Source organism: Panthera uncia (genome assembly GCF_023721935.1).
Source record: "Panthera uncia isolate 11264 chromosome C1 unlocalized genomic scaffold, Puncia_PCG_1.0 HiC_scaffold_3, whole genome shotgun sequence".
Taxonomy (NCBI): Eukaryota; Metazoa; Chordata; class Mammalia; order Carnivora; family Felidae; genus Panthera; species Panthera uncia.
In genome coordinates, this window is record NW_026057584.1 from 22,525,380 (window position 1) to 22,540,856 (window position 15,477).

Genomic DNA, 15,477 nt, shown 5'->3' on the forward strand with positions numbered 1-15,477 from the left:
TAACTCCTTCAGTCTGTCCTCATAGGTCCTATTTTTCAACCATTAAATCATCTTATTGTTCTTCCCTGTATCTTTTCCAGTTTCTTCAAAATCCTTTAAAAATTATAATGTCTTAAATTGTATATATTTACATATATTTTATAGGTTAGGACTTCAGGTTGATATTTATTTCCACCTTCTAAGTCAGAAAAGATGGTCACTATGACACAGGTCAGTTGGATGAAAGGAATAATAGTAAAAATAGAAGTCAAGTGAGCAGCTTCATATTCAACTCAGTGGATTCTTATGATGCAAAATGGTAAAACTGTGCCTGCAAAAATGTCCTAAGTGTTCTTTATAAGTCCTTTGGGAAGACACCAAGACAAGAAAACTATTGTAAAAACAACTAGAACTGCTTTTGCTTTTTATTTAATAAACGGATACCTCCTTTTACTAATTATAATTCTATAAAGAAAAAGATTAGCAGATGAACTAACATAATGGCAAATTCAGGACAAAAAAAAAAAAGGTGAGTAATAGAAGAAGATGAGCACTTGTGAACTCAAGGAAGGGCACAGGGATTCCGTATAAGAGTGACTTCAGTTATTAAGAGCTAGAGCCATTTTTTTTCAAGCAGTCATTAATGCCAAGAGGGGGCATTTGTGGAATGCTACCTAGCGTTGCTTTATTTTTTGGCAGCACATGACCAGTAGGAAGAGCATGATACTGGCTTTGCTGATATGCTGCCCTGGGTCTGTGGCACTGCACTGTGTTCTCTTCAGCATCACGTTGATTTTGAGTGATTTACATACAGTCTGCATTCAACCTCTCCATTCCATGAAGACCAAAAAGGAACCCATAATCTTAGAAACCAAGTTTCCCTCTATCCAATTCCTGTGAGAGCAAGATTCCAGTGTAATAAAAACCTACAATAAAGGCCCTAAACCTTCTAGTCTTTCTTACTTCAACTTAAGTACATTAATAATTGAATTTTGTATTTCTTTGATAATTCAACTTTAAAGTAAAAGGTTTTTCTATGCCCAAAGCCAAGGATCTGGCATTTACCCTACTCTCTCTCCTGGGTTATGCACTATGAAATGGGGTGAACTGCTTCATAGCTTCCAAAGAAAGAAATTAAGTCATAACAAAAAGATGGTTTTGTGTTCTTTCTAATATCCTCCCTATAAATCAACAGTCAATAATAGGGACCACAACAGAGCTTATAAGAGCGTTAATTCCCCAGATGTAAAGCTTTGTGAAGCACCCATTGCTGGTTTATTTTCACATTAAGTTGGGATAAAAGTATAAATTTGCCATGCCCATATTGAAGAACCACAGGCAAACAGTGGGCTCTTGCATCGAATGGTGGGCAGTGGTAGAATATTTGTGTTTTGCACTAACCCCTCTTTGAAAGCTAATGCAGTATGGTCTTACCATTTTTGCAGACAGGACAACACTGTTCTGGTTCATAGACTGGGTTGACACACTCAGGAACTGCGCAGTCTGCTACAACACAGTGAACTTCATTGCTGGGCTCACAGCGACACCATTCACATGGAGAGGGCTAGGAACAAATCTAAAATTAGCCCCTTTTCTCCTATAACTTAATGCTTGCACATTCATATGCTGTTAGAAGATAAAACATCAGTGTTTATATTGGCTTTACTGTATCAACTCCATTTACCATGTGTATGATCATTCTTCCCCAATGGAAAGCAACCTGGATATCCAAGCCAAAGTGGGTTGCTGTGTGGAGCTCAGGTTGCCATGAGCAACTGGGGCACTATGGGATGACTCTTCCTATGACTTATGTTCCTACTTTACAAAGAAGTGTTGGGACAACTAATATGTCACCTCTTGGTTTGGTTTGGTTTGGTTTGGTTTCCAGATGCACTGATTGCCCTACCTTCCTCTGGCAAACAGGAATGACACTGGATCAGGTGAAGTAAGTTTTTGCTATTTGTCACTTTTCTTCCTAAGAAAGAAAAGGATTACTGAGAAGCAAGAAAATGGTAAATGGACATCCTAACCCTTTGTATGAACTCCTTTTCAAGCTAACCTAGGCTCTAAATGGGATTTTTTTTTCCAATATGAATTTTAGAAAAGATTGCATTTGGGATCCAAACGTTCAGGTACTGCCTCTTGAAAGATTTAGCGAATACCTTTCATCTTTTCTGCTTGCTTTTATGAATGAACTAAAATCAATTGACTTAAAAAGCCACTAGTTAGAGTCAAAGACTAAAAATGGAACTGAAAAGTGATTAATTTAGAGGAGAAAAAAAAAACAGGCAGAAAACAATTTTTGTCTCAACAGTACTTACCAGCCAAAAGTGAGTTTGATATTTTCTGTTTCTTTTCCACAAACTTCCTATACCACAAATAATCTCAAGCAGTGACCATTTTGTGATGTTCTCATGTTTACAAGTTCTATCTCTCATTTCTCATGCAACAGAGTTTGGAATTCCGGAATAAAAACTTGGAGGTCTCAGAAGTTATACAAGTGTCTACTTCTCAAATCATTCCATTTGTTCTGAGAACATTCTACCTCCAGTCCTATGCCACAGTGCCACAATCTGTGTTGGAAATCTAATAGTCCAATAAATCTTTCTCACAGGCCACAGTCACTTTGAGGTAAACATTTTGCATTGTAAAATGCAATTTGCAAGTTCCTCACTTGCAAATTGTGTTAATTAAAGCTCTCTGCCTTTGTCTCATTTGCTACTGTCCATATCAGCTCTTGTTTTTCTTCAACCTGTGGGGGTGAAAACCTTTCAACTAATTATTTTCAAATTAATGTTACCTTTGCTTTCTGCTTGGAGAATGAGAGTCTAGCTTTCAATTATTTTACTTTCCGATTTAGTAGGAGTAAGAGAATTAGACATAGAATCTGTAGGAAAAGTATTTCTAACGTTGTCAATACATTCATTGAAGGGTACAGTTAAGCTCCTGACTGTGTGGTGAGATGTGTTAAGTAGTATCTCAAAGCAATATATTAGATCGTCCTAAGGGCTGGGATTTTTCTGAAGCTCCTCTACTGAAAAATCTCAGGAAATTAAGGAAAAGACTTGATACCATAGTACATTATTTGTTGGCGAAATGTGAGAAATCCTGTGAGAAAGGAAAATTCTTGCTGCTCTAACTCCTTATTTCACAAGCCCCATTGTGTTATCTTAAATTCCCAAGTAAAATGGTCAGAAGTTGTCTCCCTTTCCTTCGTTAATTGCAAAGAATTTTTACATAGGCTTCTGACGTGCATTTATGGTTAATATGAGAGAAAAAGGGAACCACTAATATGGCTTCCACACCCTGCCCTTCCATAGCTGTGACCCTTCATTCTTGCTGCAGCACGGGCTGATCTGTGCAACTCTAGTGGACTGATTCAGCCATTAAAAATCCCAAAGATCCCCTAAATTTTCCAATGCAAAATGTTTACTCAAATTAACTGTGGCCTGTGAGAAAGATTTATTGGACTATTAGATTCCTAACAGATTATTAAAGACACCATTCTGACTCAAACAATGTTTTTGGAAATGATTAACTACTGGATATCATGCCAAGCCATTTACCTATGTCAACTTACTTATTTCTCATAATAAGCCTATGAAGGAAGATTTGCTATTATCTTTATCTCATAGATGAGGATATAGGCTGAGAGGGTCAATAACTTCCTTAGGCCTAGGCAGCAAGGGACAGAGGCAGGATTTGAACCCAGGTGGTGTACTTGCTATAATGTCCTGCCAGTGATAGCAAGAATCACTATTCTGGGTACTCCCATTTGAGTAGTTCATTTTACAGTGGTTTGTACCATTCTCTATGCAGGCCAGATCCAGAGGAATAGCCATTAGGAACTGAATAATTGATTTATGGAAGATACATACTTCTGCTAAAACAGGGAATTTCACTAGGGTATTTATTGCATAAAGAGGTTATTATGGAGCCATAGAGCTTTTTAACCTTCTGCAAATGTAAATTAGTAAGAAAAGAATAGTAGGTTGAAGTTAAGTTGCCCTGAGGCTCACATCCTTGGGGGCGTTGGCATCTTTAGCCTCGTAACCACACTGGGGGGTATCTGAGAGAAGTACTAACAGATGATGGTGCAGTAAAGGCCCAGGGGCATCTATGTGAAGCCAGTGGAGACTGGATGTATATGCCCTAGAGTTCTGAGAAATATTCTGAGGAAGAGCTATGACTATAAGGCTTGGTGAAAAAAGTACACCTGATATTTTAAGGGATTTTGAATAATGAGAAACATAAATTGGAAAAATGAAAGTATCACCCTAGCCACTGAGGGACATTTTCTTTGAATCTTCCCCTGACTCTGACTTTATTCAAATACCACACCCTTCCTGGGTCTAGAATCTCTTGTCAGACACATGCAATTTCCTCTTTTGTTTTCATTAATTTTTTCCCGCAAATAATCTCTTTCAGTCCATTTCTTCTCACATCTCCATGTGTGCCCCACCCCACTCTGATGCTCAATCAAATTTAACTCCTTGACCTTACTCTAAAGCCCCTTCTTTCTTCTCCAGCCTTATCAGGACTTCGCTTTCACAAATTCATCAGTTCAGATACCAGTAATTTCTTGCCCAACTTGACTTCTTCCACTGACCCTGCTTTCTCCTGCACTTCTGAAAAGACACTGCATAAGCAGCAAGAAGTCCCTGGGAATGAACAATGTGCATTGTTCCTACTTTAAAAAGCCTTCCCACCTTGCAGCCTAAAACTGAAAGGTTTGGTGCTTTCCATAATCTTTACATCTTTAAGGGCTGAGCTGGTTGCGAATTTCCTTTTATCAGGCTCTTCAATGTGAAAACTATAGATTAAATCTGAAAATGTCCCTGTAAAACCAAAGATTAAACAATAAAGCTATGCTTAGAGGAACAGAGGAACACAGGAACAGAGTAAGTACTTGGAATAAAATTATTCTTACTCACTTTTTTTTAGAAGAACATGTGAAATTACAACTAGTGACTTTTGTCAGCTAGAGATTTGGTAAGTAACATGATTAAATGACACCATCCTAAAATTTTATACAAGAAAAATCTTTTTTCTAAGAAATCTCACAGAACATGTCATTTCTGTGAAAGCTTTGGAAAATAAAGTAACATTCACTATATATACCTTTACATAAATTTTAATTAAAATTAAGATTAGAAGCCAAATGTATTAATGCATGTATTAGATAATCTGATAATTTTATGTCTGTTATGAATCTGTACACCTCCTGCTTAGGGTTTTTGAATATCTAATGTGGACTCTGTTTAAGTAGAAACATGCATTTTATCTGTACTTCCTGTTATCACTGAATATATTTGCATGGCAAATCCAAATGCTGTCCCAGCTGCCCCCAAATTTCAACGGGGTTTCCTACTAGATACATATATTTATTTATTTTCTGATTAATAGAATAAAAGGGGATTTTAAAAAATTGATTTAGGTAATTGGAATCCAAATTTTTCTCCTTGGTATTAGAGAATGGAAATATGACAATACACATCAGTTTTTTCAATGGTTAACTTTTGAAGACCTTGAAGCTAAAATCCCAATGCCATTGTCTGTGGTTTTTGAGAATTCTTAGAAAATTGAAAGGGATGTGCCAGAACCATGAGAATAGTAGAATGCTCCATGATTTTTTGAAATAGAGAAAGTAGCCTGAAACTAGTAACTTAGCTTACTAGAATAATTGAGTAACTCCAGAAAAATTGTCAAATATGCTCTCTGTGAAAATTTGGAAGTGAGGTAAGTCATCACTAAGAGTCAACGTAGGATTATGAGAACATGTTAATACAGACTGGTTGCATAGAATTTTCAAAATGTTTGTAGAAAATGCACATTTATTTTGGATTCTGAGTACACTGGCTTACTTTCCATATCTGAGGAAAGTCTGGATGTTTGGTTTATATCACCGTACCTTGTGGCATCATTATTTATATGGAGGCTGTTACTGGAATTGTTTGTAGAGCTCCCATGAGGAAATAGTCACAGCCTACCAGATTTGTTACCCAAATTCAATCCTCAAAGTGACAAGGGCATAGCAGTGTTCAGTTTACTATTTTAATTTGATGAAGTTTACAATAGTTTTCTTACAAGTTGGAAAACTCTGCATTTGGAAAATTAGAAAAACAATATTTCCTTTAGTTGGCTTTGTTTGGATGGCTGTGATATCATGGTTAGAAGACACTTCTCTATAGCCTTAGTACTTAGAACTTCTGGTCTCTGATGCTTTATCACTGGCTGTGAATCTTTGGAAAATTAGATAAACTTTCTGTGCCTTAGTTTCTTAATCTATAAAATGGGAATAACAGTATTACCAATTTCACAGAGTTACTGTGAAGCACATTAAATGTGTAAGACAAATTATAATATTATTATTTTATTCACTTGCAAACTTATTGATGGTTTTTTGAAAAAAGTGTAAAATTGAACGATAGCATAAGACTAGATTTAAAAGAATATTTAGGTTATTTTTCTTGTTCAAAGTGGAATCTGATTACAGAGGTGGTTGCAGTGAAGTTTTATAGAACTTGGTTTGTTGCAGGTCAGAGGGAGAATGTGTGAACCAATAGAATTAATCATGTCAGAAACATATTGAAGAAAAATTGTTGTTAGAAGTCTCTAGATAAAGACTAATTGTGAACCATTAAAATGACCATCATAAATCACTTAGGGAAAGGAAAAGAAAAAATGAAAAGCAACAAACCTGTTTTCCTTCCCTGATGTCTTAGCATTTAGACGTCAACTCAAATGCCCTTTTTCCAAGGAGCTCTTCCCTGATATCTTTCCATCATCCTTCTCCATCACACTGCCTATTCAGAACTCTCATCAGTGCATGAGGTTATCTTACTGGTTTGAGTATAAGTTTATTTATTTTTATCTGCGTTCCCTATCATTATAAGCTTCTTATAGTATATTGTTCATTGCTATACTCAGCACCAAGAAGATATCTTAGCACATGATAGATACTTAACAAATATTTGTTAACATATACAAGTCATTTATGCATAACCTATGTTTTCTTATTTGTAAAGCCATACTTCTTGGGCAGCTTCATCTATGTTAATCATTCATGGATAGGATTCTGATTCGATAACATACTTGCATTTTATTTAAATATTATAAAGGGCACTTTGTGGGGAAAGGTTCCTGACTATGAGTCATCAAATGAGTATCTGGGTTACAATATTATGACAATGAACATAAACTTACTTTTTAAAGGCAATTTGAAATTCACATTACCCACCATGTGGATCACAAGTTAAATCAACCTTCAAGCACTCCATTGACTAGACTCTCACAGTAGATAATTATAGACTTATTGCACTAGCAAATACCATGATAACTAAATTTAGGGTAAGAATACATACAGAGGAATTCCTCAGGAGTCTGCGAAAAAGCTAGTCTCATTTTATAATGTGTGTTAAGTTTAATGGTTGCCTTTTAGACAAAATGATTTTAGTATAATATAAACTATTTTTAAGGAAAAAAATACAACAATCCTGATTTTAAACAAATCCATTTTCCTAAGGGATGACTTAGATTACAAAGTCCAACAAAACACAAACAAAGGAACAAAGCTTGATTCCTAGAAAGCCTCCCATGAATTGTTGAAGGCTGAAGTGGTGAATGAATACAGTATTCTACTGCCAAGTTTTAGCACACTGCTATATCAATGGCTTTCCTTCTGACCAAGTGATATTAGGCTTTTCATACCATATGGTACTCCATTTATTTGATAATATTGGCAAAAAATTATCAGAGAGAATATAGCTCAGACTGCTCTTCTAAAAACTTCCCATTAAACAACAATTTAAAATTTGATCTCCACCAAGGAAAAGATACTGCTTTAAGAAGCACTCTTCTTTTAGAGATAATTTATGGCATAAATTTTATCACTTTATGGAACAAATCTCATTACTTTCAAACTGTATGAGAAATTTGGAATACTATTTCAAAGTTGCTGATGCCTGTCAGGAATCTCACTGTTCACTTCATTAAAATATACATTAAATTACAGAGTACAAGAGTATTTAGCATCCATTGCCACTACTGTAGCCAGTAATTTGCATGCGGCAGATGTCACCTAATAATCAATACAGCCAATGGATTTTAAACAAAATTCACAATCCTCTGAAAGAAAACCCATTGCACCAGTGATTAAAATGCTCCTCAGTGTCCTGCATCAAATGGGACTGTAGTGATTTCTTCAGTGATCTGCCCTATTGATTGGAGCACATTTGAAACACTGAGGTTGTCTTACCAAATTATGAATATAGAGCTGGAATTTCTTTAAGAATTTAATACTACTGAAGTAAACAGAAAACTGGATGCATAGAGTTTTCTAAATAACCTCAGTTTGTCAGCAAATGTGTATGATGTTATCATTTGAGTAACAAGTTAAATAATAACTGTTCTGGCTTTGTCTAAGAAGTTGGTACTTTGATAATACATTATGGAATATTATTATTCAGTTATCTATCAAAAACCACTTTATGTTTTTTGAAAACAAACATGTTAGCCAGGTGATTGTAAGGAGTACACACAGCTTTGCCCATGTAGATATATACTATGTAGACAATAAACTAAAAATCAGAAATAAGATATATGAATTTAAAAATTTATTGAGTATATCTATTAAATGCATAGCATATATAAGATAAGGTATATAAAGTATACCAAGATGAGCTATATATGTAGCCTGTCCTTAATAAATGACAGTCTAGAAAAAGAAATATCTATAGAAATAAGTTTTGATTTTGTAAAACATTATTTTTCATAAAAATAACTGATGGACCTATTATAAGGAGGATAGAATTATTGGAGTTAATCTTTCTATTTTTATTTTTATTTATTCTGACCCTAATGTAAAACACAATAATATTGCAAAGAAGTTGATGAAATATCCAATCTAAAGTTATTATTTATCAAGTATAAAAAATGTTCACTCGGTCTTAAAATTTACCATTATAGGGACACCTGGGTGGTTCAGCCAGTTAAGTGTCTGACTTCAGCTTGGGTCATGATCTTGTGGTTCATGAGTTCAAGCCCCATGTGGGGCTCTGAGCTGATAGCTAAAAACCTGAAGCCTCCTTTGGATTCTGTGTCTCCCTCTCTCTCTGCCCCTCCCCCCTAGCAGTCTGTCTCTCTCTCAAAAGTAAATAAAGCATCAAAAAATTTAAAAAAAAAGAAACTTACCGTTATATTTGCAACACAACAGTGGCATTATATTAATGATTTTTTTCTCTGAAAAAATTTTTTTCCTAAAAATTTATTTAAATGTATTTTGGCTTATTTTTAAGAGCAGGCAAATCTATAGTTACATACTACCTATTCTAATAAGCTGATGGTATATAGAACCAATATTTTTCTTCTGAATATTTTCAAGGAATTTCATGACAATAAAACCCAGCTTTTTCTGAAATATGAAGAATAGCACACAGGAAAATAAACTGTAGAGAAAGAGAATGTAAACAAAAATATCTTTCTTGAGTTACAATCACAGATGTATTTTTTAAATAGGCAAAGTATACTTATTAAGGAAATAACAGTGTATATTTAAGAAAAAAAGAAAGAATGTGTTAGCTGCCTCTACTAGAGTCTTCAAAGGAGAACCCAAAGATATAGACGAAGGCTAGAAGATTCACAGTGAAGTAAAGATTTTGATAAAGTGTCACCCCTATCCTTGTGAAATAGCCTAGAAAAGCAACAGCCTTTAGTCCTTCACTGATAAGCTGGATTGACTTTTGGCTTTGATACATTAAAGACCCTTGACGATGAACAGAATATGTTGACTACAGCCCGTATGTCTCCATGGTAAGGATTCTCCACTTATCACCTATTTATGCGATAGGAAAAAAAATGAACAACTGTATAGCTTCAAAACTTTCCTGTCGACACTAAAAAGAACAGATTGTTGATATCAGTTAAAATCCAGTCATCTACACTAGCATTAAAACAGGGCCATGTGTGCGTGGGGGAGAATACATTACCGTTAGAATTCTACAACCTGAAAGAATCATGTTAAGAGACACATAAGACCAGGCCTGTTCTATGAGAAACATTGAAAGGAGGTGTTTTGCATGGTTGTCACTGAACTCAGGGCTTTTCAGGGTGTAGGATGTGAAAATATTAGGCCTAGAACAACCAATTCCATTTGTATTGGGAGTACCAATCAGACTTAGTTCAGAAGTCTCTCTTTGCCACTGTCTCAGAATTTCTCTGGGCAAAAATGTACTAAAAGTTGAAGTCTTTTGTTGCCTTTCCATTTGTTGGCAACATTATACTTTTACATATTATGAAAAGGCAGTAATTGAAAATTAATACAGTGAAGTACTTTATAACTGCTAATAATAAAATATATTAGTTTCCAATTTTAAGTCCAAACAGCAATTTCCTTCTCAATGTTCTACTTCATTATTTGATGCTTAATTCATAGCCTACCTCATTCCACAAAATTATGTTGAGATGGCTTATGGGCAATAATATGAGAGTATATTTTAATTTAAAAAGTCTTGACTAATTTCTTGATAAACCTTTGACTTTAGTGTGTATTGGTTTTATGCATGGTGCAGCCAAAACCGTCAGTTTTGAAACTGTGTATAACAATAGCTAGTACTAATGCCTAGTGCAGTTCGGCCATATGACCCTGTGGAATGAGCACACTTGGAACTCACCTCCTGCCATCAAAGAGTGTTGATTTATCTTAAATTACTTGAAACTGGGTTTTCTCATTTGTCAGGTGGAGTTAATAACATAATATTAACAGGGCTCAAATTGCATCACTAGATTCTTAGGAGAATGAAAGGAAATGATATAATATGCAAATTATGTAGCCTTGCTTAAAAGACCCTCATTGTTATGGCTTTCAGTGTGACCAGTGTATGTATGTATGTATGTATGTATGTATGTATGTATTTATTATTTATATTTCTCTCCATCCATTTTCAATGGTCATGTATTTATCAAGGGAATATATTGATCATAAATTGTTTTTATTAAATTATGGCATGATTATTTCAATTATAAGGTTTTTGAAATATTGAATTTGTAAGGAATATATCTTTTAGAGTTTTAAAAGCAATTTGAGTTGCATCTCTAAAATGTAGCAATGTATGCACTCATACTGTGGTTAGATGAGGATGACATTGGGAAACATTTTTAAATAGTTAATTAGGTTCTTGTTTACTGAGATGAAACTCCAATATTTAATCAGATTCTTGGTCCAAACAGATTTTTAACAGGGTAACTTTAGCTCACCTTGTTTTGAATCTTGATTTAGGTATGTTCTAGCTTCAGTGTGAATGTCCTAGAGTCTCATTAACTAACTAAAGGAAAATTCTCTGTGATTGTCCTTTTTCTCCCTAATGAAGCTTTCTAAATCTCAGCAGTCAAAGGTTTGCTATTTTAGTAGGATTTTATTTTTAATGTTGGGGAAAAATTAAAGTTAGGCTGAATACATTTAATTTTTTTCCCTGTCACATTTAGGAAGGGGAAATAAAACTAATATATGGTGAAAATAAGTGGAGTTCCAGAGAGCTGTGGCTGTTCTCTCACTATAAAGAAAAATGACTTAATTTGGTAACCACTGGAAGTTTTTGTAGTAACTATGGTATTTCCAAGACGGCAAAATCATTATCAAAGTCCGTGGTTTGTTGTTGTTGTTTTTAAATTTGTATTTCACAGATGTAAAAATTTAGAAAAACCCTCTAAATTTGCAAAAATATTCTTGGGTGGTGTTCACAGCATTCAGAATGCAGGTGTTATTATTTATTAATGGACTGGAAGGTGCCTTAGACTCACACTTCTTCATGGCAATGGGAGTTTTTAAAATGAAAGAAATTGAGCCCTCTAAAACATGAAGCAGGGTAAGAATTTTCCTCATCCTAGCATGTATACATTTTCTTCATAGTGAAATATGAAATATCTCAGCATTATAGTTGAACACCTGTTGGAGAATATAGGGCGTGTAGACACTCACATGAAAATGAAGCCATCTCTACTATGTCTTGAAAAGCATCCTTAGTGAACTTGTGGCAGCTGGTCAGGTATAATGAGAAGAGCACTAGAATTAGTCAGAAATCCTTCTTTCTCATAAAATAAGAATAAAAATATCTTGGAATGAAATAACTCTTGAGGGATCACACGTGCAAAATATTTTATAAAATTGTCAACTATTATTTGTTTTGCCTTGGACACAGATCTGGTTGTGTCACTTCTTCACTGGAGTCCCTTTGTGGCTCCCTGCTCAACCCAGGCTTTGGCCAAAGCTCTATGGCCTGACGTTCACATCATGAGCTGGACCTGTGTTCCTTTCTCACTCTTTTATGTTTTGCTCCTCTACAGTTTATGCTCTGGCCACTTGGGTTGAGTCATTTGTCTCTGAATGTGCTTTGTACTTACTTTTGCCGGTGTCCCAATTTTTGTCTAAAATACTTTCAGTGTGCTGAAATCCCCACTCTTAAGCCTTCCAGACTAAATTCCTCCTTTCTTCGTATGAATTTCTAGTACAGTCGTCACAGGCCACCTGCTATTAGTTGTAACTGTATTATTCCCTTTGATAGACTAGGAGAATTTTGAGGGTCAGATTTATGTCTTACACATTTTGGTACAACTCTACAAAACCTACCACTTCTTCACATGTAGATGATATTTAGAATACTTAATGAAATCAAGCAATGAGTTATGTGAGTTGAATTGATAAGATATAATAATGAACTGAATACCTAAGAAGATAATATACATATTTTCTTTTATTAATATCACAGGAAGTATATTTATTATATTACATTAAATTAAAAATACCTACTTGTCACACTATCAAAGGAGAACACGAGGGAGATCAAAATAATGGAAGTTTGTATCATCTTTGCTTATCTGTTTTATCTGAGAATTCTCAGTAAGTGGAAAGTTATTAAATTATTATTCATCAATGCAAATAACAAAGCTGTACTGCTTGAAGGCAAATGTGCAGAGATATATGACTTAATATTGTTGCCAAGTATGTATAACAACAATTATAATAGGCAAATCTAAATGCTTTTTTAAAGTTACATATGTGAAAAGAGATACCTGAGACCACCTATAAGTGAAGTTGGACCTATATCTATCAGTATCCAAAATGTTTAACCTTCAAAGAATAAAGATTGGAAAGATTTGATGACAACACAATATGAGGGAAGTAAAAGGGAAGAATAATTTTATCATAGATCAGGGGTTGGCATTTCTGTAGGAGACCAGATAGTAAATATTTTTGACCTATGTGAGTCATATGGTCTCTGGGGCAACTGCTCAACTCTTCACTACAGCTTAAAAGCCACCACAGACAATACATAATCATAGCTGAATAATCATAGCTGATTTACGATAAAAGTCTACAAAAGCAGGTGGTAAGTTGGATGTGGCTCATGGATTATACGGTGTCAATCACTTAGATTTTTGGTTATATGTAGCTGGCATTATGATGAAGAAGGAGAGGTAATTTTGTCAATTAAATTGTTTTATGCAGCACAAATTAATTGCTATAAACAATCATGTTAATGTCAATATTGGAAACTTAAAAAAAAGCCAGAAAATAAAGGAAGAGCTGAGACATATAGACTTTTATCATTAACTGCCCATAAGAGTCAAATAAAGAAATTAGGGTATCGTGAATCATTAGTAAAGTATTTCTTAAACTGTGTTTCTTTGAACTCTTATGAACTTTAAGATGTTAATAGATGTTCTGAGAAAAAAAGTATTCTTCTGTCACATAAATTTATAAAATCCTATATTAAATATAGTTTATTGGTAATAGTAATAAAAATGTCAAGTAGCCTTTATGAATCCCTTATTGTATGCCAAGTAGTTTCTACTATTACAGAGCTAGAGTAATATACCTAAGTCACTTGGCTGCTAAGGGGTGGAACCTACTCTAAAATCCAGTTTCACCTCCCTGTCAAGCTCATCGCTGTTGAATAATACATACTGGCTCTCAAACCTTTTAAAATGCTCAAGCAGTGTCAATACACTAATATACACATCACATTTCTAAGAACTGTTAAAGGATAAATCATTTCTCAGATTTACTTGCCCATGAAAAAAAATCAGAAATCCTTACTGAGAATCTCACACATTGCTTGTGCTTCCTAGAAAAAAGTCTGGAAAAGGCTACATACATCATTACAGTGATTCCCAAATCTAGCTGATCATTAGAATTACCTGGGAAGCTTTAAAAAAACATAAATGTAAATAATTTCAACCCAAATCAGAGAGGGAAAGGTCAAGGAATCTGAATTTTTGCAACATTCCTTCCTGAGATGATACTGAGCATACATCAGTCTACGAATATTTCTTTGTTCTAATGCCATGGAACTAGAGAGTTTTGCATACCTCATCCATTTTTCACATTCCATTCCTGTCTCATAGTGTCTCATAGTGAAAGGCAGGTGCTTGCAGAGTGAGAAAATCGAGAACATGAGTCCTCAGTTCCTAAAATCACTAAATACATGGCAAGAACAGCTAGTTTAGTTCCTTTGTTACTTCCTAGTATAAAGTAGTATCCATGAAAATAAACAGGCACTGTTAATCTGATGGGATTTTATTTTAATTTGGCCTATATTATTTGGTTTAATTATAGAATTTTTCATTTTTAATGGGGGTCCCCTTTTATCAGAGCCTTTGCAAACTTAGATTTCTTTTACAAATTGTATTCTATCTATGTCAAAGACTGATTTTAGATATGCCAATATTTTATTGTTCTTGTCTACTTGTAACTCTGTGTTGTCATGGTGATAGGTCCTGATATCACATTTCTATAGACAATTAGCTGAAATAAATCTTTGCATCCAACACATTTATTGGAAAGGAAGATGCAAATGAGTGATGTTTTCTTGTTAAACCTGAGCATAGTAAAATGTAGAAAAAAGACCACAGGAAAGCAACATATTAATATTGCCTTTGCAAATAATGAGCTATGTCATTATGGTCTTTTCAATAAGTTTCAGTTGTCCTTTGTTTTATCATCTGTAAAATAAGGAAGGTAAGCAAAATAATTTCAAAGTTCTTTTTTAGATCAAAAATTCTATAATCAACTCTTAAAAGTAGGAAGGATCTTCACTACAAAAAAACCCCAAAACATAATGCTTGCCTTTATAAATAGGAGAATGTACACAAACTCATATACTAGAAAGCTAGTCTCATACCAAGAAGTAACAATGGTAGTCAAAGGTCAATATTAAAAGGATTGAAAAGTACCAAACAAGTAATGTTTAATTAAAAAAAAAACACAAAAAAATCTATAAGCAGGTAGAATTGTTAATTAAAAATTGATATGTAATACTATAATTTTCAAGTTCCCAATACAATTAATTTTTCATAAGATGTATATGATGACATTATTGCATCTACCCTATAGTTAGTTATAACAATTAAACTTATTTGGGTTTTGTTTATGGTCACATACATAATGGGGGGAAAATTAAAAGTTGTGTTCATTGGACTTTTTTCCACTTTAGACAGCTTTAT

At 34.2% G+C, this 15,477-nt stretch overlaps 1 protein-coding gene across 1 annotated transcript in view; it reads right to left on the minus strand.

The window, feature by feature from the left end:
• VWC2L (von Willebrand factor C domain containing 2 like) overlaps positions 1-15,477 on the minus strand; it is a 156,549-nt gene that overhangs the window by 133,010 nt on the left and 8,062 nt on the right. The window contains exon 2 of the mRNA XM_049614972.1: positions 1,414-1,543. Coding sequence (XP_049470929.1) covers positions 1,414-1,543 — 130 coding nt within the window. The remainder of the gene's footprint in view (positions 1-1,413; positions 1,544-15,477) is intronic.